Here is a 22,635-nt window from a genome sequence, read left to right on the forward strand (position 1 = left end):
ATACTGTGCCACACCCTATGCCTTAGCCTGTAGTCACTTCACCAGGAATGTAACCATATGTCATGACAATGCAGAAGACAACATGTGATTGGTCCACCTGGCAACATTGCATTTCCTCTTACGCACTGTCAGCTTCTCCTTCTTGCAAACATGGATCAATTTGAGGAGACATTAACCAATAATAATTGTATATCTTATTATATGCTCTGCTGTCACAAGTACAGATGCTAAACATTAAACAAGAGCAAAGTCAACTGGTTGGTGTTAGAGTTACAGAAAGCCAGAATCAAAATTTCTTCTGTAGTGTTTTAAGTTGTAGCCTGCTAGGCTGACGCAGTGCCTCCCACCATAGTACAGACTCAGTTGCGGGTTAGCTTATGATTAAAAAAAACCTGTTTAGAGGATAAAGACTCATGCCTGAGAGGATAAATGTAAATGTCTAGTGTTGAAGTGACAGAAAGATGGAAAATAGAGTACAGACACACCAACACACAGATATAAATGCTAGCAACAGCCTATAGACTACTTGTGTCTATAGACTCCACGTTTACTCAACACAGAAGCATAAATTGGCCTTTAGTGATAATGTCATGAAAGGACGTTTGGGGTGGTCCACCTGAAGAGATTGGCTGTGTGACCCATCCACTAATCAGTAATGATTTACACCTGTATTTACACCTGTAGATGGCTTAACAGCAACCAGCACCAAGATACACTGAAAGAACCAAACATACAAAGTTTCTCAGTTGAAAATCGAATTTTATAATCTAATAATAGATCCGAATAAGGAGGGAGACGAAAGTGTGACTGCAGTTCCTAAACAGAGGCACAGGGAGCTGAAACTGCGGGGGTGAAGTCAGAGCCGGTTTATGAGGAGCCTAGGCTCCTTTGTCAAAAACAGGACTGCAAAACAACAAAGGGCACTGGAGAGCAAGTCCTAAATGAATGGAGGTGAATGGAGCTAAACGGCTAAAATTGAAAAGTTAAAATAGTTTCTAATCACTTGCCAGAACTATCCTTTAATTTTAGAAAGCAGAAGAACATATTTCAGCAAAGAAACCTAACCTGAACGTTTCCTTTTTTTCTACAGCAAACAGGGCAGCAGGACGCTAGCACTACTGCTACTGAGTGCTGACAGGTTGGCAAGCGGAGCAGCTCATTGGCTGTTGGATTTAAACTCTGTTTAATACTGTTCTATGTTCATGAAATGAATGTATTCTCTTACATTACTTTGTTTAAGCATTTATAAACTATGACTTTAATCAAATGCTCCATCTTAACCCATTCATTTTGAACTCGCTCGAGTTTAAGCAACCAGTAAGACATTACAGAGCAGTTCTTCAGTGGTCAGGACCCCCATGGACCCTCACAGAGCAGGTACTATCATTCTCAGCACTGCAGTAACACTGATGTGGTGGTGTGTTTGTGTGTGTTGTGCTGGAATGAGTGGATCAGACACAGCAGCGCTTCTATTAGGTGCACCTGCGTTGTCGATTCCCCCTGTACATGCAAAGCCAGAGACGACATCTCTTGCTGTACAGTACAAGATGATCATCCTCTAGTCTAGTGGTCACAGGACATTGTTGGCTGCATATTTTTGGTTGGTGGACTATTCTCAGTCCAGCAGTGACACTAAGATGTTTAAAAACTCAAGCAGCACTGCTGTGTCTGATCCACTCAGACCAGCGCAACACACACTAACACACCACCACCACGTCAGTGTCACCGCAGTGCTGAGAACGATCCACCACCCAAATAGTACCTGCTCTCCATGGGGCTCCAGATCACTAAAGAACAGGGTAAAAGGGGGCTATCAAAGCATCAGAGAAACAGATGGACTACAGTCTGTAACTGTAGGACTACAAAGTGCACCTATACAGTAAGTGGAGCTGATAAAATGGACTATGAGCGTAGAAACAAGGACATAATGTTATGCCTGATCGGTGTATCTTGCTGAAATGTTTAAATTTGAGAAGTTTTATTTCAACAGTTGCACAAAATTGTTTTGTATTCAGTTATGTTTGTTCATTTTTGTTAGGAAAAACCTGGAATGATCGACTTTCCATTCAGTCTTAATTTTTGTTGGATATCACGCCTTTGGGTGTGTAAGTTTGATTGCTGGTTACACGTTTTGGGGATCTTTTTGTACATTTGCAGCTTTTCAGTGGTGTGTTTCTTTCAGGCTCATCATCAAACGCAGGGTCTTGTTCACACTGTCAGTTGGTCCTGTTTGGTGTGTCAGGCGGAGATTCACAAACATTCTGACAGTCGCGCTTTGAAAGCAGCTAAAAAGTAGCCACAACTTCTTCTGGAAAAGGAGCCAAATTGTAAAATTTTGGGGAACTTATTTTTCATCCCAACCCAGGCCATAAACTGCCGGACACCGGCCTCCCTCAGAGCAGCAAGCCGTGTCTCTTCATCAGCCAATCAAACTTGCGCATTCTGAGGGCGCGCAGAGTGAAATGGGCGGGGAGCAGTAAAGCGCGAGGAACCTCTCTCTCTCTCTCTCTCTCTCTCTCTCTCTCTCTCTCTCTCTCTCACTCTCTCTCTCTCTCTGTCAGGACCTTGAAGCCATTTCGCCGAGTTACAACCTGAAGGAAAACCATCCGAGTCCGACTCACATAAACACTCCTCGTGTCTGGATAGGGGTTGCCCGTCTCTCGCGCTATGACGGGTCTGGACCGGCGGCGCCGCGCGTCTCTGGCTCTCGCGCTGAACCTGGCTGCGATGCTGCTGGCCGTTTCCGCGCTCGCCACGAGCCACTGGTGCGAGGGCACGCGCAAGGTGGCTAAGCCTTTCTGCACGGGGCACGTCCCGTTCAGACAGACGCACTGCATCCGCTACAACAGCACGACCGGCAGCAACGACAGCCGCCTGGTGCAGTACGTGTGGGCGACCGGCGAGGACAAGTTCGTCCTGAGGAGATTTCACAGCGGTATATGGGTCTCCTGCGAGCAGAACATCGACCTGATAGGTGAAAACCTTCTCACTTTTAACCGCGTATTTTTGTCCCTTCCTCTTCAGCCACTCCGAATGAAGACCGGTCCGCGTTTTAGCAGCTCTGTTAAAACTCCTGAAAGAAACAGAGCAGTAAAGAGTGACTCAGCCTGAGGCAAATGTTCTGGAAATGATCTTCAAAGTTAGAGAGTAAAGTCGTTTTCAAGACAGACTGAACAGCCGCTCCATCTGAGTCCTTCATCTTTGTGAACATTAATCTGTGCTAATTAGATATGAGGATTTAGACTGGCTGATAAGCTAATGCTATCAGACAGTGCAGTGCTAAAAAGATGGTTCTTCAAGGGTTCTTTAGTAAAGGGGAGTTCTCTTAAGGACTGTGAGCTCTATATAGAGCCTTATTCATGCTTAAGTGCTTCTTTGCATGATGAAATGGTTCTTCAGGTTGATGGAGAGTGTGGAGAGGGTTCCTCTGTTATTGCAAGCTTGACATTGTAACAGTAGCAGAGCCCTTTGTGGTGCTGTGTAGTACCCTTTTCAAAAAGGTTCTTTACAGGGTAAAAATGTGCATACACAACACACTGTCCATCAATTTGAAAAAATCAACAAACAGCAAAGAACTGTTTAAGCATGATAAAGGTTCTGTATAGAACCTTTGACTATAAGTAGAGTCATTGCTTTTACGAAAGAACCCTTGAAGAGTCATCTTTCAGTGTGAGCTTAACGCACCAGATGCCCCTTCAAACCCACTGACCGACATAATGCTTTAATGAGTCGAGCACGTATGACTAGTCACGCTGCTATTGTGAAATATTAAAAATATAGGACTTTTCCTGTGAAATACGGCCTTTTCTTTCCCCACATTTTCCCACACTGACATTTTAAAGGTGAAATTGTAATTTTGTGGACTGGAATGTAGGACAGTGTATGGGTGTCAGAACTGAGTAAAGGATCAGGATTTACTGAGCTGTAAACATGCTTTCACTCTTTATTATATAGGCCTGTGTTTTGCTTTTGACATTGGACTGTACCTCATAGCTCACAGCCACTTTATATTAGTCCTCATTTATATTAAATCAGCGTGTTCTTTCTCCATCACAGTTAAACCACCAGTTTAACACACAGTTCTGGATGTAGGCTGCAGTGTTTTTATGTTGGAGCATTCATTTTACTGTTCCGTCTCTGTCACCAGGCGAGAAATGTAGAAGTTTTATAAACGTCGCACCACCTCATGAGAGAGGTAAGTTCATTTCTTTTCTCTGGTTTCTGCGGGAGGGGGGGGGGGTCGGCGGGGGAGGGATCATAATCAGTTGTCTTATGTGACTGCAAGCAATGGCTTCGATGACTTCGCTGTCGTTATCTTACTCTCATCATGACTTTTGAGGGACGTGAATTCGATCACATTTGAGGCTCAATGTGAGTCAGTCACCTGCTGTCTGCTTACTCTGTATTGATCATCGGGCATTTTTTTGCTTAATGACTAACATAACCCTCTTGGGAGTCATTTTCACTCTGTTAGAGTAATTGGTTCAAGTATCCTTCAGTCAGCAACACGTACCTCTTGTGACAGCCGTTTTATGAAGGTGAGGAGATTGCAATGCTCTAGACTAATTCATTCACTTTTCTTTATGTTCTGTGTTCAAAAAAAGACTGTGCTCTCTTCATATGATCACGTCTCAAATGTAGTCGACGTGAAATAAACTTATTAGACATTATAACCTCTATAATGTTGTCATCTTTGCTGATATATGGGATGTTAAATAATGATTAATAAATGGTGAATCTTAATATATTTTTAAATACCCCCCCCCAAAAAGTCGTTCAATTTCAGCTGTTTTGAATTGTTGAAAAAATCTTATCTGATTTCTTCTGAATGATGCTCTTAGAAGATATATACAAAAATGATTAGACATCCTCTGGGAGTCCATCAAACATGTAAGTGCACACATGCTTTAAACGCTTTCAACACTGAAACTCTCCCTGAAATCGCAGCGTTCAGTGACCTTCATGTGTGAATGCTTGAAAGGCTGGTGATGAATGGTGTGGTGGGAGTGTGAGGCTGAACTGACCGCTGTAGTTTCAGGGTTTTCTTCAGTGTCAGTGTGTCTATCAGGACTCATTGCAGGCCAAGCTAATCAGTGATGAGATCAGTTTTGCTGCTGCCTCTGAGTTCATCTTGATAAAAACCTCCGACCTCTGATACCTGTCTGCTCCCATGGATTTCTCTGAGGTCTATCTGCACGACCTCTCTCTCTCTCTCTGACACACTCTCTCTCTCTCTCTTGCTCTCATTCACTTTCTGTATCTCTCTTGTTTTCTCTCTCTTACTCTTTCACTCTCTTTTTGGTTTTCGGTTTTCTCACACTTTCATATCTCTCGGCCCTTTCTTACTCTCTTTTGTCTTCTGTCTTTTCTCTCATTCTCTTTCTCTTCCTCTTTCTTTCTGTGTCTCTACTGCTCTTTCCCTCTCTCTCTTTCTCTGTTTTCTGTTCGCTCTCTCTGCCCTTCCCTCTCTGTCTTTTCCCTCTCTTTTCTTCAGGGGTCTTGTGGCTGTGTATTGTGGCTGAGTGTCTGTATATTCTTCTTCTGTCCACTGGGGGAATCCTCATGTCCATCGAGGTCTGCCATTTTGGGAATGTCATTGACGGCCTCAAACTGAACGCCTTTGCTGCCATATTTACCGTCTTGTCAGGTAACTGCTTCATTTGTTGAACCGAGTTAACACACTCACCCCTAACTGAAAGCTTGGCCTCCGATTTTATGGCCAGATTTGGAACTGCAAATTGGAAAACATGGAGCTCATCATGATTCAGTCCCATGAAATGTCATATTTTGCATATCTCTTTGATCACCCAGCAGTCTATAGTGATAATGAAGGATTGGGGCATAAACAGAGTTGAGCTGCAGTGGCAGAGCACAGTTCAGATATTCTTCAGGAGGACTGGCCTGGCTGCCTGGCTAAAACTGTCACTGGCACTGTTCTCAAAGGATGGCGGTGTTTGTAGTGTCAGGAGAGTGACAGTGTTAGATGTTTGTGATGCTGCAGTCTGGCTTTTCCTGAGAGCTAGCTGCCCCAGCCACGCCACTGCGGAAAGCAGCCGGCGCTGTACACACAGAATTGAGGCTTCGTGGTCCAGATCCTGTGTAAGCCTCATGGTATCAAATCCTCTGGAATTTCATCCGGGCTATTTTTGACCTCTTGATTTATTTAAGGGCTTTGGGCAACACATGGACAGAAAATTAATACTACCTTAAGCCAACATGTGTGTAGGGTATTTGACGTAACCCGGGCCACTGAGATCCATATGTAGAAAAAGACTTGTGAGGGAGGGGGTTTTGTTAAAATCCTTCAACATAGGAAGGGATTAATTCAGTTCCATTGGAGCGCCAACTACTTGAACTGTGAAGCTTCACAGTTGCTGTAGTTTACTCTGTTGTATGCTCTGTGTTAGGTTTTACATTATCATGTAGGGCTGTTACTATTGATTATTTTAGTAATCCAGTAATCTAGCTGTTATTTGGACCATGTAAGGTGCAATTAGAAAAAAATGTCATAATAAAAATAGACTCAAGTGAACAGTAGCAAACTATAAATAGTGTTTTAAAGATTCCAATAATCTTTATGAAATAAAATAAAAAAGAGGATCATTTAAAGGTCTCATATCAAATACAACAGTCAAAAACAGTTCCAGTGTGTATATATAGTGTGTGAACTTTGATGAAATTCCCAAAAATAATGCCATTGACTCCCTGATCTATTTTGTGCATATTTGGAAACTAAGCTGCAAAAACAAACTGTTTTAAAAATATTTTTGTGTTGTCATGAAAACCAACACATTTTTATTTACATATACACACACCCATTCAGCAGTTTAGCCCCGTCCATTTATATCATAGTATATAAGTTCAGAAACATTTTAATCTGGACTGCTTTTTCAGCCAGGCATGAAATAGCCGGCCAAAAGAGTTAATTTACATCCAGTGCAGTGCAATAAACAGAGACCACCCCTTATTTATTTTATTTCCCACCAAACAGTCATTAAAGGCACAGTATATGATTTTAGTCCAATACACTTTTTGTCAAATTTAACAAATATCTCTTCATGGGCCAGTTCTGTGTGCACGCTGGAAAAAGGTGTCTCAGACTGAACCACAGCCAGCCATTCAGCAACAGGGGGCATATGTGCCCACACACAGGACAGGGGAAAAAGAGGTAGTAGAATGAAACTGCTGCACCATTTAAGATGGAACAGAGAATTCGAACAAGAAGCTTCTTGTCTTTAAGAGTTCAGCGTCTGAGCTTTTCAGTGTCTTTAAGAGTTGAAAGACATTGAAAGGGATTAGAAGGTTGTTCTTTTCCTGCTTAACAGGTGGATAACATCAACTGAATTTTGCTGTTTCAGAGAACCTGTAAGTCAGTACTGTTTTGTCTTGTTTGCTAATGTTTGTGGTAGCTAATCCCAACTGGTTAGCTTTGCAGTAGCAATTGTTGCAACAGTTTGCTAACCATAGTTACTGTACGTGTGTCATTGATCAGTCAACGTTATAATATGGCATTTGTCTGTACAATGTTTGCGATGATCTAAATAAACAAACTTGCTAGTCAAGTGTTGTTCGCTTTGGCAATGTGCTTGGTGGTAGCAGAGCTTCTGAAGGAGCACTATAGAGATGGATGTGTTTGTTTTGCTTTTTGTTTTTGAGTTCAATGTCAAAAGTCATGAACTGAGCATTTAAATAAGAGTGATTATTTTTTCAGGAGATGTGTCTGAGAAGATTCAATGTAAGAAATCTGCTTGCATCACAAAGAAAAATAACTGAAGAACAGGACTTTACAAAACTAAAAAAATGATACACTTATATAGAGAAAATTGGACTCCTAACAGCCATGCAAGACCAGGTAGACCAACAAAACTGTCAGGAACAGTAATTAAAGATTTCATCCTTGAGAAATGTTAGAAAATGAAGCTCCAGTCTAGTGTCAGGTCTGAAAAAAGTCTACAGGTGTTTCTGTCTATCCTTCCACTGTGAGAAGATAACGCAATGTGATGAGTTTGAAAAGATTTGTAGCTATTAAGAAGCCATTCTGAGAAAAGAAAAAAGGAAAAAAAGAAGAAATTTTGCCAATCAAACAAGGAAGCTGCTCTTTGGAGGTGTGGAAAATTATCCCTGCAGATTTCTCTGAAAAACATGTTGCTTTGAAAAAGGATGGCCACATGAAAAAATGTTAATATTATATTTAGTGTTTAAGACTACTAATTTTTCTGTTAAATATATCTCTTCTGCTGTTTTTTTCTGATGCTGTAAAATGAATGAATTGTGCTTAATAGATGTTTTGACAGATTTTTTCCCCTTTTCTTGATTTTAGTATTTTATACTTATTGAAACCTTATTTTCTGTTCATTTTGCTCTTGTGTTCTTGTTCTGCTGTCTGGTGTCGATCAGTGGAGGATGGGTTCCCCTTTTGAGTCTTGGTTCTTCTCAAGGTTTCTTCCTCTTAGGGAGTTTTCCCTTGGCACTGTTGCTATTGACGAAGCACATAGGGCTTTGAACCCTAATTTTTCTGTATAGCTGCTTTGTGGCAACGGTTGTAAAAAGCACTATATCAATAAACTGTGGCTTGACTTGATAAAATAAACAAATAAAGGGCGGTCTCTGACTTTTGCACAGAGGCATAGTTAGAAAAAACAGCCTGTTTAAAATGTTTTATCAAGAAAGTACATTTTGTATCAATTCATTTTTATTCATAACAGCTATTACTGTATTTGAGAATTATTGCTGCAATGTTTCTTATTTGCTGCTTTATTCACTGTTGAATATTGCTAAAGAAGACAATTAGTTTTTAGTACCAGCTGCACATATTTTTTATGACACGTTTATAATATAATAATAAATGGCCATCATAGGATGGGCTTAATCTGTTCTGTTTTTAAAGTGACTTGCATGCACTTTGACCATAGTCTGTATTGTTTTTCTGTTGTTCAGTAACAGTGCAAAGTACACACTGTAGTACACATTAAGGAAGACCTTTGAAAAACACTGTTATGTCTGCCATCCCTTTTTTGATTATTGCAGCACTACTACTTATTTGGACTGAATGAAGCTTAGGGAAAGCAGAATTTAACTGAATGTGGTCTGTTTTTGTGTGGTTCAAGGATTTTGCTGGCATCCAAAGTAATCGGATTGGTGGGAGCCTTTTTGTTCTTCTTTTTTTATTTATTTATCTTTTTGTGATGAAGTCCACACAGAGATTTTACACCATGGTGGGATGACAGATATGTATGTTATTCAGTGAGCCTTTCTGAGCTGAAAAATAGGAGAGAGGGAGAGAGCAAGAAAGAGCATGGCACAGACAAAATAAAAGAGGGAGATAATACCCTATATGCTATAGTGGACAGAATAGTAACACGTGGATTAGTACTTTCTTATAGGTGTACTTCTATAGTTGTATTATTTCCCAAAAAACGTATTCCACGTAATGCTTTTTAGGTTATAGTGCTTATTTATAAACACATTGCACCACATCCATTGCTTTGCTAACACACAAGTCATTTAGAGAATGAACACCAATTGATCTAATATGAAGGACTTTGCATGTACCAGATAATCTCCTGTCACACTTTCAACTTGGCTATTTCTGGCGCTGCGTGACTCTGATTGTCCTGACTCAAGGTCTGAGTAGCTGGCATTGTTGATTAAGTCTGCAGTACCATCTGGACTCAAAATTTGCCTTCTCTAAAACTTTCACGCACTGACCCCATTAAGCAATGCCCCTGAACTGCACCAATGTGCTACCTACGCTAGCCAAAGCTGACAATCTTCATTAATTACAATCTTCCATCAGCTCCCAAGTGCTCTGCCACTGGGGTTCTCACTGAATAATGAAGGAACAGATTGGTGACATTGAGATGGACTGTTAAGTATTAACAGTACTCAGATGTTTAGTCAGAGTAAGTGGACATTTAGAGTAGTTAAGTGTGCAGTTGGATAGATGAAAAAGAGCTGTCTTGTTAAAAGACTGTTCTGGAGGAAGTGGGGTATTTAATGCATTCTACTGACGGAAAATTCAGTATGTACGATGTCCTCTGCTGAAAGACTAGTGTGCCCCTCTTTTCCTGTTATGGTGTAACATTGCCCCCTCATGGCAATACACAGTAATGTCAGCTTGGAATCACAAGAGTGCAGTAGTGCAGTGCTACAGCACATCTTAGCTGCCAGATATCTTATCTTATATTACATCAGTATTGCATCAAATTATGTATTACATTACATCAGGCCTGTCACATTTATTGCATATGGCACATATGTTTGAAGTTATTTGGGCTAATCACAAATTATTTAATCTGACCATAATTACTTTCCACTGTTAGCTTTCTCTATATATTTATGGTGCAACAAAAATAATTTGAATTGGGTGCGCTTCATACACTGGTTTAGGGCAAATACATATGAATAAAAGAAAGCAGAAAATATATTTACTGAGACATGTCCCAGGTCTTAACAACAACAACAAAAAAAATCTAACTGCTGATTTGGTGCTATGGAATATATAGAGAGTGGTGGTAAGTAAGATTTGTTTATGAGGCGTTTGTTAAGAGCACCATTAGAAGGCATCTTTGAGCAATGTCTGTTTATTAAATATTTGTTAAGAACACCTGTAGAAGGCAGCAGTGAGTAATGTTTGTTTATAGGATGTTTCTAAAGAACACCTTTAGAAGGCAGCAGTGAGTAATGTTTGTTTATAGGATGTTTCTAAAGAACACCTTTAGAAGGCAGCAGTGAGTAATGTTTGTTTATTAGATGTTTCTAAAGAAAGCCTTAGAAGGCAGTAGTTAGAAATGTTTGTTTGTTAGATGTTTCTAAAGAACACCTTTAGAAGGCAGTAGTGAGTAATGTTTGTTTATTAGATGTTTCTAAAGAAAGCCTGTAGAAGGCAGCAGTGAGTAATGTTTGTTTATTAGATGTTTCTAAAGAAAGCCTGTAGAAGGCAGTAGTGAGTAATGTTTGTTTATTAGATATTTCTAAAGAAAGCCTGTAGAAGGCAGTAGTGAGTAATGATTGTTTATTGGATGTTTCTAAAGAACACATTTAGAAGGCAGTAGTGAGTAATGTTTGTTTATTAGATGTTTTTAAAGAACATCTGTAAAAGGCAGCAGTGAGTATTGTTTGTTTATTAGATGTTTCTAAAGAAAGCCTGTAAAAGGCAGCAGTGAGTAATGATTGTTTATTAGATGTTTCTAAAGAAAGCCTGTAGAAGGCAGCAATGAGTAATGTTTGTTTATTAGATGTCTCTACAGAACACCTGTAGAAGGCAGCAGTGAGTAATGTTTGTTTATTAGATGTTTCTAAAGAAAGCCTGTAGAAGGCAGCAATGAGTAATGTTTGTTTATTAGATGTTTCTAAAGAAAGCCTGTAGAAGGCAGCAGTGAGTAATGTTTGTTTATTAGATGTTTCTAAAGAACACCTGTAGAAGGCAGCAGTGAGTAATGTTTGTTTATTAGATGTTTCTAATGAACCCCTGTAGAAGGCAGCAGTGAGTAATGTTTGTTTATTAGATGTTTCTAAAGAAAGCCTGTAGAAGGCAGCAATGAGTAATGTTTGTTTATTAGATGTTTCTAAAGAAAGCCTGTAGAAGGCAGCAGTGAGTAATGTTTGTTTATTAGATGTTTCTAAAGAACACCTGTAGAAGGCAGCAGTGAGTAATGTTTGTTTATTGGATGTTTCTTAAGAACACATTTAGAAGGCGGCAGTGAGTAATGATTGTTTATTAGATGTTTCTAAAGAACACCTTTAGAAGGCAGTAGTGAGTAATGTTTGTTTATTGGATGTTTCTAAAGAACACATTTAGAAGGCAGTAGTGAGTAATGTTTGTTTATTAGATGTTTTTAAAGAACACATGTAAAAGGCAGCAGTGAGTAATGTTTGTTTATTAGATGTTTCTAAAGAAAGCCTATAAAAGGCAGCAGTGAGTAATGTTTGGTTATTAGATGTTTCTAAAGAAAGCCTGTAAAAGGCAGCAGTGAGTAATGTTTGTTTATTAGATGTTTCTAAAGAAAGCCTGTAAAAGGCAGCAGTGAGTAATGTTTGTTTATTAGATGTTTCTAAAGAAAGCCTGTAGAAGGCAGTAGTGAGTAATGATTCTTTATTGGATGTTTCTAAAGAACACATTTAGAAGGCAGTAGTGAGTAATGTTTGTTTATTAGATGTTTTTAAAGAACACCTGTAAAAGGCAGCAGTGAGTAATGTTTGTTTATTAGATGTTTCTAAAGAAAGCCTGTAAAAGGCAGCAGTGAGTAATGTTTGTTTATTAGATGTTTCTAAAGAAAGCCTGTAAAAGGCAGCAGTGAGTAATGTTTGTTTATTAGATGTTTCTAAAGAAAGCCTGTAGAAGGCAGCAATGAGTAATGTTTGTTTATTAGATGTCTCTACAGAACACGTGTAGAAGGCAGCAGTGAGTAATGATTGTTTAGTAGATGTTTCTAAAGAACACATTTAGAAGGCAGCAGTGAGTAATGTTTATTTATTGGATGTTTCTAAAGAAAGCCTGTAGAAGGCAGCACTGAGTAATGTTTGTTTATTAGATGTTTCTAAAGAAAGCCTTAGAAGGCAGTAGTGAGTAATGTTTGTTTATTAGATGTTTTTAAAGAACACCTGTAAAAGGCAGCAGTGAGTAATGTTTGTTTATTAGATGTTTCTAAAGAAAGCCTGTAAAAGGCAGCAGTGAGTAATGTTTGTTTATTAGATGTTTCTAAAGAAAGCCTGTAAAAGGCAGCAGTGAGTAATGTTTGTTTATTAGATGTTTCTAAAGAAAGCCTGTAGAAGGCAGCAATGAGTAATGTTTGTTTATTAGATGTCTCTACAGAACACGTGTAGAAGGCAGCAGTGAGTAATGATTGTTTAGTAGATGTTTCTAAAGAAAGCCTGTAGAAGGCAGCAATGAGTAATGTTTGTTTATTAGATGTTTCTAAAGAAAGCCTGTAGAAGGCAGCAATGAGTAATGTTTGTTTATTAGATGTTTCTAAAGAAAGCCTGTAGAAGGCAGCAGTGAGTAATGTTTGTTTATTAGATGTTTCTAAAGAACACCTGTAGAAGGCAGCAGTGAGTAATGTTTGTTTATTGGATGTTTCTTAAGAACACATTTAGAAGGCAGTAGTGAGTAATGTTTGTTTATTAGATGTTTTTAAAGAACACATGTAAAAGGCAGCAGTGAGTAATGTTTGTTTATTAGATGTTTCTAAAGAAAGCCTATAAAAGGCAGCAGTGAGTAATGTTTGGTTATTAGATGTTTCTAAAGAAAGCCTGTAAAAGGCAGCAGTGAGTAATGTTTGTTTATTAGATGTTTCTAAAGAAAGCCTGTAAAAGGCAGCAGTGAGTAATGTTTGTTTATTAGATGTTTCTAAAGAAAGCCTGTAGAAGGCAGTAGTGAGTAATGATTCTTTATTGGATGTTTCTAAAGAACACATTTAGAAGGCAGTAGTGAGTAATGTTTGTTTATTAGATGTTTTTAAAGAACACCTGTAAAAGGCAGCAGTGAGTAATGTTTGTTTATTAGATGTTTCTAAAGAAAGCCTGTAAAAGGCAGCAGTGAGTAATGTTTGTTTATTAGATGTTTCTAAAGAAAGCCTGTAAAAGGCAGCAGTGAGTAATGTTTGTTTATTAGATGTTTCTAAAGAAAGCCTGTAGAAGGCAGCAATGAGTAATGTTTGTTTATTAGATGTCTCTACAGAACACGTGTAGAAGGCAGCAGTGAGTAATGATTGTTTAGTAGATGTTTCTAAAGAACACATTTAGAAGGCAGCAGTGAGTAATGTTTATTTATTGGATGTTTCTAAAGAAAGCCTGTAGAAGGCAGCAATGAGTAATGTTTGTTTATTAGATGTTTCTAAAGAAAGCCTTAGAAGGCAGTAGTGAGTAATGTTTGTTTATTAGATGTTTTTAAAGAACACCTGTAAAAGGCAGCAGTGAGTAATGTTTGTTTATTAGATGTTTCTAAAGAAAGCCTGTAAAAGGCAGCAGTGAGTAATGTTTGTTTATTAGATGTTTCTAAAGAAAGCCTGTAAAAGGCAGCAGTGAGTAATGTTTGTTTATTAGATGTTTCTAAAGAAAGCCTGTAGAAGGCAGCAATGAGTAATGTTTGTTTATTAGATGTCTCTACAGAACACGTGTAGAAGGCAGCAGTGAGTAATGATTGTTTAGTAGATGTTTCTAAAGAAAGCCTGTAGAAGGCAGCAGTGAGTAATGTTTGTTTATTAGATGTTTCTAAAGAAAGCCTGTAGAAGGCAGCAATGAGTAATGTTTGTTTATTAGATGTTTCTAAAGAAAGCCTGTAGAAGGCAGCAGTGAGTAATGTTTGTTTATTAGATGTTTCTAAAGAACACCTGTAGAAGGCAGCAGTGAGTAATGTTTGTTTATTGGATGTTTCTTAAGAACACATTTAGAAGGCGGCAGTGAGTAATGATTGTTTATTAGATGTTTCTAAAGAACACCTTTAGAAGGCAGTAGTGAGTAATGTTTGTTTATTGGATGTTTCTAAAGAACACATTTAGAAGGCAGTAGTGAGTAATGTTTGTTTATTAGATGTTTTTAAAGAACACATGTAAAAGGCAGCAGTGAGTAATGTTTGTTTATTAGATGTTTCTAAAGAAAGCCTATAAAAGGCAGCAGTGAGTAATGTTTGTTTATTAGATGTTTCTAAAGAAAGCCTGTAAAAGGCAGCAGTGAGTAATGTTTGTTTATTAGATGTTTCTAAAGAAAGCCTGTAAAAGGCAGCAGTGAGTAATGTTTGTTTATTAGATGTTTCTAAAGAAAGCCTGTAGAAGGCAGTAGTGAGTAATGATTCTTTATTGGATGTTTCTAAAGAACACATTTAGAAGGCAGTAGTGAGTAATGTTTGTTTATTAGATGTTTTTAAAGAACACCTGTAAAAGGCAGCAGTGAGTAATGTTTGTTTATTAGATGTTTCTAAAGAAAGCCTGTAAAAGGCAGCAGTGAGTAATGTTTGTTTATTAGATGTTTCTAAAGAAAGCCTGTAAAAGGCAGCAGTGAGTAATGTTTGTTTATTAGATGTTTCTAAAGAAAGCCTGTAGAAGGCAGCAGTGAGTAATGTTTGTTTATTAGATGTCTCTACAGAACACGTGTAGAAGGCAGCAGTGAGTAATGATTGTTTAGTAGATGTTTCTAAAGAACACATTTAGAAGGCAGCAGTGAGTAATGTTTATTTATTGGATGTTTCTAAAGAAAGCCTGTAGAAGGCAGCAATGAGTAATGTTTGTTTATTAGATGTTTCTAAAGAAAGCCTTAGAAGGCAGTAGTGAGTAATGTTTGTTTATTAGATGTTTTTAAAGAACACCTGTAAAAGGCAGCAGTGAGTAATGTTTGTTTATTAGATGTTTCTAAAGAAAGCCTGTAAAAGGCAGCAGTGAGTAATGTTTGTTTATTAGATGTTTCTAAAGAAAGCCTGTAAAAGGCAGCAGTGAGTAATGTTTGTTTATTAGATGTTTCTAAAGAAAGCCTGTAGAAGGCAGCAATGAGTAATGTTTGTTTATTAGATGTCTCTACAGAACACGTGTAGAAGGCAGCAGTGAGTAATGATTGTTTAGTAGATGTTTCTAAAGAACACATTTAGAAGGCAGCAGTGAGTAATGTTTATTTATTGGATGTTTCTAAAGAAAGCCTGTAGAAGGCAGCAATGAGTAATGTTTGTTTATTAGATGTTTCTAAAGAAAGCCTTAGAAGGCAGTAGTGAGTAATGTTTGTTTATTAGATGTTTCTAAAGAACACCTGTAGAAGGCAGTAGTGAGTAATGTTTGTTTATTGGATGTTTCTAAAGAAAGCCTGTTAAAGGCAGCAGTGAGTAATTTTTGTTTATTAGATGTTTCTAAAGAAAGCCTGTAAAAGGCAGCAGTGAGTAATGTTTGTTTATTAGATGTTTCTAAAGAAAGCCTGTAGAAGGCAGCAATGAGTAATGTTTGTTTATTAGATGTCTCTACAGAACACCTGTAGAAGGCAGCAGTGAGTAATGATTGTTTATTAGATGTTTCTAAAGAACACATTTAGAAGGCAGTAGTGAGTAATGTTTGTTTATTAGATGTTTCTAAAGAAAGCCTGTAAAAGGCAGCAGTGAGTAATGTTTGTTTATTAGATGTTTCTAAAGAAAGCCTGTAGAAGGCAGCAATGAGTAATGTTTGTTTATTAGATGTTTCTAAAGAAAGCCTGTAGAAGGCAGCAGTGAGTAATATTTATTAGATGTCTCTACAGAACACCTGTAGAAGGCAGCAGTGAGTAATGATTGTTTATTAGATGTTTCTAAATAACACATTTAGAAGGCAGCAGTGAGTAATGTTTGTTTATTGGATGTTTCTAAAGAAAGCCTGTAGAAGGCAGCAGTGAGTAATGTTTGTTTATTAGATGTTTCTCAAGAAAGCCTGTAGAAGGCAGTAGTGAGTAATGTTTGTTTATTAGATGTTTCTAAAGAACACCTGTAGAAGGCAGCAGTGAGTAATGATTGTTTATTAGATGTTTCTAAAGAAAGTCTGTAGAAGGCAGCAATGAGTAATGTTTGTTTATTAGATGTTTCTAAAGAAAGCCTGTAGAAGGCAGCAGTGAGTAATGTTTATTAGATGTCTCTACAGAACACCTGTAGAAGGCAGCAGTGAGTAATGATTGTTTATTAGATGTTTCTAAATAACACATTTAGAAGGCAGCAGTGAGTAATGTTTGTTTATTGGATGTTTCTAAAGAAAGCCTGTAGAAGGCAGCAGTGAGTAATGTTTGTTTATTAGATGTCTCTACAGAACACCTGTAGAAGGCAGCAGTGAGTAATGTTTGTTTATTAGATGTTTCTGAAGAAAGCCTGTAAAAGGCAGTAGTGAGTAATGTTTGTTTATTAGATGTTTCTGAAGAAAGCCTGTAGAAGGCAGTAGTGAATAATGTTTGTTTATTAGACGTTTCTGAAGAACACATTTAGAAGGCAGCAGTGAGTAATGATTGTTTATTAGATGTTTCAGCAGAACACCTGTAGAAGGCAGCAGTGAGTAATGTTTGTTTATTAAATGTTTCTGAAGAAAGCCTGTAAAAGGCAGTAGTGAGTAATGATTGTTTATTAGATGTTTTTGAAGAAAGCCTGTAGAAGGCAGTAGTGAGTAATGTTTGTTTATTAGATGTTTCTGAAGAAAGCCTGTAGAAGGCAGTAGTGAGTAATGATTGTTTATTAGATGTTTCTGAAGAAAGCCTGTAAAAGGCAGTAGTGAGTAATGATTGTTTATTAGATGTTTCTGAAGAAAGCCTGTAAAAGGCAGTAGTGAGTAATGATTGTTTATTAGATGTGTCTGAAGAAAGCCTGTAAAAGGCAGTAGTGAGTAATGATTGTTTATTAGATGTTTCTGAAGAAAGCCTGTAAAAGGCAGTAGTGAGTAATGATTGTTTATTAGATGTTTCTGAAGAAAGCCTGTGGAAGGCAGCAGTGAGTAATGTTTGTTTATTAGATGTTTCTGAAGAAAGCCTGTAGAAGGCAGTAGTGAGTAATGTTTGTTTATTAGATGTTTCTGAAGAAAGCCTGTAGAAGGCAGTAGTGAGTAATGTTTGTTTATTAGATGTTTCTGAAGAAAGCCTGTAGAAGGCAGCAGTGAGTAATGTTTGTTTATTAGATGTTTCTGAAGAAAGCCTGTAGAAGGCAGTAGTGAGTATTGATTGTTTATTAGATGTTTCTGAAGAAAGCCTGTAGAAGGCAGTAGTGAGTAATGTTTGTTTATTAGATGTTTCTGAAGAAAGCCTGTAGAAGGCAGTAGTGAGTAATGTTTGTTTATTAGATGTTTCTGAAGAAAGCCTGTAGAAGGCAGCAGTGAGTAATGTTTGTTTATTAGATGTTTCTGAAGAAAGCCTGTAGAAGGCAGTAGTGAGTAATGATTGTTTATTAGATGTTTCTGAAGAAAGCCTGTAAAAGGCAGTAGTGAGTAATGATTGTTTATTAGGTGTTTCTGAAGAAAGCCTGTAGAAGGCAGCAGTGAGTAATGTTTGTTTATTAGATGTTTCTCAAGAAAGCCTGTAGAAGGCAGTAGTGAGTAATGATTGTTTATTAGGTGTTTCTGAAGAAAGCCTGTAAAAGGCAGTAGTGAGTAATGATTGTTTATTAGGTGTTTCTGAAGAAAGCCTGTAAAAGGCAGTAGTGAGTAATGATTGTTTATTAGATGTTTCTGAAGAACACCTGTAGAAGGCAGTAGTGAGTAATGATTGTTTATTAGGTGTTTCTGAAGAAAGCCTGTAAAAGGCAGTAGTGAGTAATGATTGTTTATTAGATGTTTCTGAAAAAAGCCTGTAAAAGGCAGTAGTGAGTAATGATTGTTTATTAGATGTTTCTGAAGAACACCTGTAGAAGGCAGTAGTGAGTAATGATTGTTTATTAGATGTTTCTGAAGAAAGCCTGTAAAAGGCAGTAGTGAGTAATGATTGTTTATTAGGTGTTTCTGAAGAAAGCCTGTAAAAGGCAGTAGTGAGTAATGATTGTTTATTAGATGTTTCTGAAGAAAGCCTGTAAAAGGCAGTAGTGAGTAATGATTGTTTATTAGGTGTTTCTGAAGAAAGCCTGTAAAAGGCAGTAGTGAGTAATGATTGTTTATTAGATGTTTCTGAAGAAAGCCTGTAAAAGGCAGCAGTGAGTAATGTTTGTTTATTAGATGTTTCTGAAGAAAGCCTGTAGAAGGCAGTAGTGAGTAATGATTGTTTATTAGATGTTTCTGAAGAAAGCCTGTAAAAGGCAGTAGTGAGTAATGATTGTTTATTAGGTGTTTCTGAAGAAAGCCTGTAGAAGGCAGCAGTGAGTAATGTTTGTTTATTAGATGTTTCTCTAGAAAGCCTGTAGAAGGCAGTAGTGAGTAATGATTGTTTATTAGGTGTTTCTGAAGAAAGCCTGTAAAAGGCAGTAGTGAGTAATGATTGTTTATTAGGTGTTTCTGAAGAAAGCCTGTAAAAGGCAGTAGTGAGTAATGATTGTTTATTAGATGTTTCTGAAGAACACCTGTAGAAGGCAGTAGTGAGTAATGATTGTTTATTAGGTGTTTCTGAAGAAAGCCTGTAAAAGGCAGTAGTGAGTAATGATTGTTTATTAGATGTTTCTGAAAAAAGCCTGTAAAAGGCAGTAGTGAGTAATGATTGTTTATTAGATGTTTCTGAAGAACACCTGTAGAAGGCAGTAGTGAGTAATGATTGTTTATTAGATGTTTCTGAAGAAAGCCTGTAAAAGGCAGTAGTGAGTAATGATTGTTTATTAGGTGTTTCTGAAGAAAGCCTGTAAAAGGCAGTAGTGAGTAATGATTGTTTATTAGATGTTTCTGAAGAAAGCCTGTAAAAGGCAGTAGTGAGTAATGATTGTTTATTAGGTGTTTCTGAAGAAAGCCTGTAAAAGGCAGTAGTGAGTAATGATTGTTTATTAGATGTTTCTGAAGAAAGCCTGTAAAAGGCAGTAGTGAGTAATGATTGTTTATTAGATGTGTCTGAAGAAAGCCTGTAAAAGGCAGTAGTGAGTAATGATTGTTTATTAGGTGTTTCTGAAGAAAGCCTGTAAAAGGCAGTAGTGAGTAATGATTGTTTATTAGATGTTTCTGAAGAAAGCCTGTAAAAGGCAGTAGTGAGTAATGATTGTTTATTAGGTGTTTCTGAAGAAAGCCTGTAGAAGGCGGCAGTGAGTAATGATTTTTAATTAGATGTTTCTAAAGAACACCTTAGTAGTAGTAATGGTAGTAAAGTTTGTTTATTACGTGTTTATTACATCTGGCTACTTTAGTCGTGCACTTCAGTAGCTGCATGAAATTATATTTTAAATTGTTTATAAATTAATGGGCAGCTAAAATCACGTTATGTATTATTGCGTATTGTAGGGCATTATCTTGCATTGTATACATGTGATTAAAGCCATGATTTATCTGAAAATCCAATTTATGTTATTTACAACCATTTATCTCAATTTACGTCAATCAGCCAAGACGTGTTCCCACAAATCATTTTGAGTTGTAAACTTGATAGAATTGTTTTTGACACTATGTGGCGTACTCTTATCAATAAAAATGGACAGAGGGGGTTTGCATAGTTAAAATTGCTAGTTGAAGTCATCCATAAGCCTGAATAGTGTCTGTGCCTTTAATTATTTTTCATAGATTATAATATGTCAGATAGTGTCAGAAATCATATAAACAAGTCTATTTTAAATAAATAAACAACTCAATGTGGTTTGAGCCAGGTTTGAGTGTTGGTTTAAGCATGCAGTTTGCATGACATTAATGGGCGGTAATGAGCTTCCATTACTTGTTTGTGCCAGTGTGAAACTAAAGAAGCAAGAAAACTTTGCACTTTGCAACATTTAGGCTAATCATTTGAACAGTTTCCATACAACTATACCTGCATTTACATTTATGTCTGACATTTGGCCACCAAAATAATTTTTTTTTGTACTATTGCAGGCCTTCTTGGGATGGTGGCGCACATGATGTATACAACAGCATTCCAACTTACTGTAAGCATGGGCCCTGAGGACTGGAAACCCCAGAGCTGGGACTACAGCTGGTCTTACATGTAAGCTTCTCATGCCCTTCTTTTAACTCAGCAATGTCTACTTAACTCTTCATAAACAATCAGTGGCAGTCAATTTGCTGGCCTTTTTCCCTGCAGCTTGGCCTGGGGTTCTTTCACTGCCTGCATGGCATCCTCAGTGACCACTATCAACAGGTACACCAAGACCATCCTGGAGTTCAAGCACAAGCGGAGGAACATCGAGAAGAATCTGAAGATTAAGCAGAAGCTGCTGGACCTGGACTCCCCAGACCAAGTGTGGGACATGTACATCAGCTCAGTCCCCAGCACGGCTGAGGAGTTGTTGGACCTGTCTGGCTCGGCCCGCAAACTCTCCAACAACTCAGTTTTCCTGGACCTCAACGACATGCCTGAGCAGCAGGGAGAGGAGTACTGTTGAATGTTACCTTCTGCAGCACTAAAACTGCCCCCGGAATACAACACAACCCACTGCCGCTTGGCACTGCCACATGCTCTTAATGAACTGAACCTGGCCTCATCTTATACTGAGGACTGTGACTCAGGAGAGCCTTTTATCTGGCTTCTCCACAGAGATTAACAGACTGAATACTTTAAACTGTTTTTTATTTACTGTGATGTAATGTTTGCTGAAGGTGACACTGTGGCTATTTATGGATTTTATTTTTATGTATAGGTATTATATGTTTGAGTATGAACCTCATTTTGGCACAGACATTGGAATATTCTTCAGAATTCTTGTTTAAAGTTGGTAAAATTGAAGAAGAAAGGCACTAAAACTTTTAGGAACTTTTTCCATTTAATTTAAAATCTTGTCACCTTTGTAACTAAACCACAAAGCTCTAAAATGCTCACTATAGATGACAGAAAAAATGTTTTTAACTTTAAAGTGCGTTAATTTTATTCCTAGTCATTTTGGATGCCTTCTGTTAGAGAACAAATATATCACAGCGACAATGCGCTAATGCAAAGACACTTTCCCAGATGTTTCTCAAGATTTAATTAGTTCTGAATTTTCTTTCTTTTAGAGTGATTTGAAATAACACAGGCCTGTTTTTCTGTTGTCTACATACAAATGAACATTGAGTGCCTTTGCATGTGCTACTGATGTTGGTTCTGTTTAACCTGAGCATGCTGATAACTGAGTCGACATTTATTTGACAGCAATCTACCAGTATTTTAATTATACATGTAATTCATAACACCAACACCAACCAAGTTTATCCACTAATACAGGCACTGGACCAGTCTTGTACCTATTTCGTTCCTACTTGAAGGGACGATATTAGTTTGCTTTCATATACAGCAAAATATGTATATTTGGAGCATCCATCTAAAATGTATAGTGGAAATTAGTGGGGATACACTTCTAAAAGTAATGCATTCAACAGAGTGCACTAATTTTATTGTAATGTTTTATTATGTGACTGTGAAAAGCTGTTATATTTCTACATGACTACCATATATATATATATATATATATTAATCATATTGGTAATCAAATTAAGTCACTGAATTCATGAATTTATTATATTTAATATTATTAATCGTGCACAGGCTTGGACTTATAGGAGCTTAACTAAACTATAAAAGGGGTAAATAGGACAGGATGACATTCTTATCCAGTTCATCTGTACTTGAATTTTTCCATTGTGCTATATCTGTTGTCATGTTTATCTGACCTTGTGAGGTAATACTGTATAATGACTTTCTAGCTGATCAGCTTGTTTGGGTGTCTGTGCTACCAAAACAACTGTTTACATTATTATGTGCCACATCTGTGAAGTTCATCATCAAAATACATTTTCTGTCTAAATTGAACTATGAACTGTTAGCTATTTGTGTTCGCTCATAGCTGACTATTCATTTCTTTTTGCCATGTCTTTACCATGGCTATCTTTTTTATCACATTTAACAATCATGAACAACCTGTTAGCTGTTTGTGTTCAGCTTGTATCAGACTGTTCATTTCTTCTTTTTTTACGAGTCTCTAACATGGCTTTATTTTGTACTTACACGTTTGGCTAAGTGCTGTCATTGCTTAGTTAATTTGGTGATGTTTGTTTGCACTGGAAAGTTGTAAAATGAAGTTATTGCATACAGGATGAATGAAATGTAACAATAAAATACTTCCGATCTTGAATT

General features: G+C 37.5%; 1 protein-coding gene across 1 annotated transcript; it reads left to right on the top strand.

Annotated features, from left to right (window-relative positions):
- The first annotated feature begins 2,667 nt into the window (after positions 1–2,667).
- Positions 2,668–22,633, top strand: LOC108424863 (germ cell-specific gene 1-like protein). Its single transcript, XM_017693129.2, has 5 exons — positions 2,668–2,974; positions 4,148–4,195; positions 5,495–5,647; positions 20,403–20,514; positions 20,611–22,633. Exons 1-5 carry the CDS (start codon positions 2,668–2,670, stop codon positions 20,909–20,911), a joined length of 921 nt encoding a protein of 306 aa, XP_017548618.1. The 3' UTR covers positions 20,912–22,633.
- The last annotated feature ends 2 nt before the right edge of the window (positions 22,634–22,635 follow it).

This window comes from Pygocentrus nattereri, chromosome 13 (genome assembly GCF_015220715.1).
Source record: "Pygocentrus nattereri isolate fPygNat1 chromosome 13, fPygNat1.pri, whole genome shotgun sequence".
Lineage (NCBI taxonomy): Eukaryota > Metazoa > Chordata > Actinopteri > Characiformes > Serrasalmidae > Pygocentrus > Pygocentrus nattereri.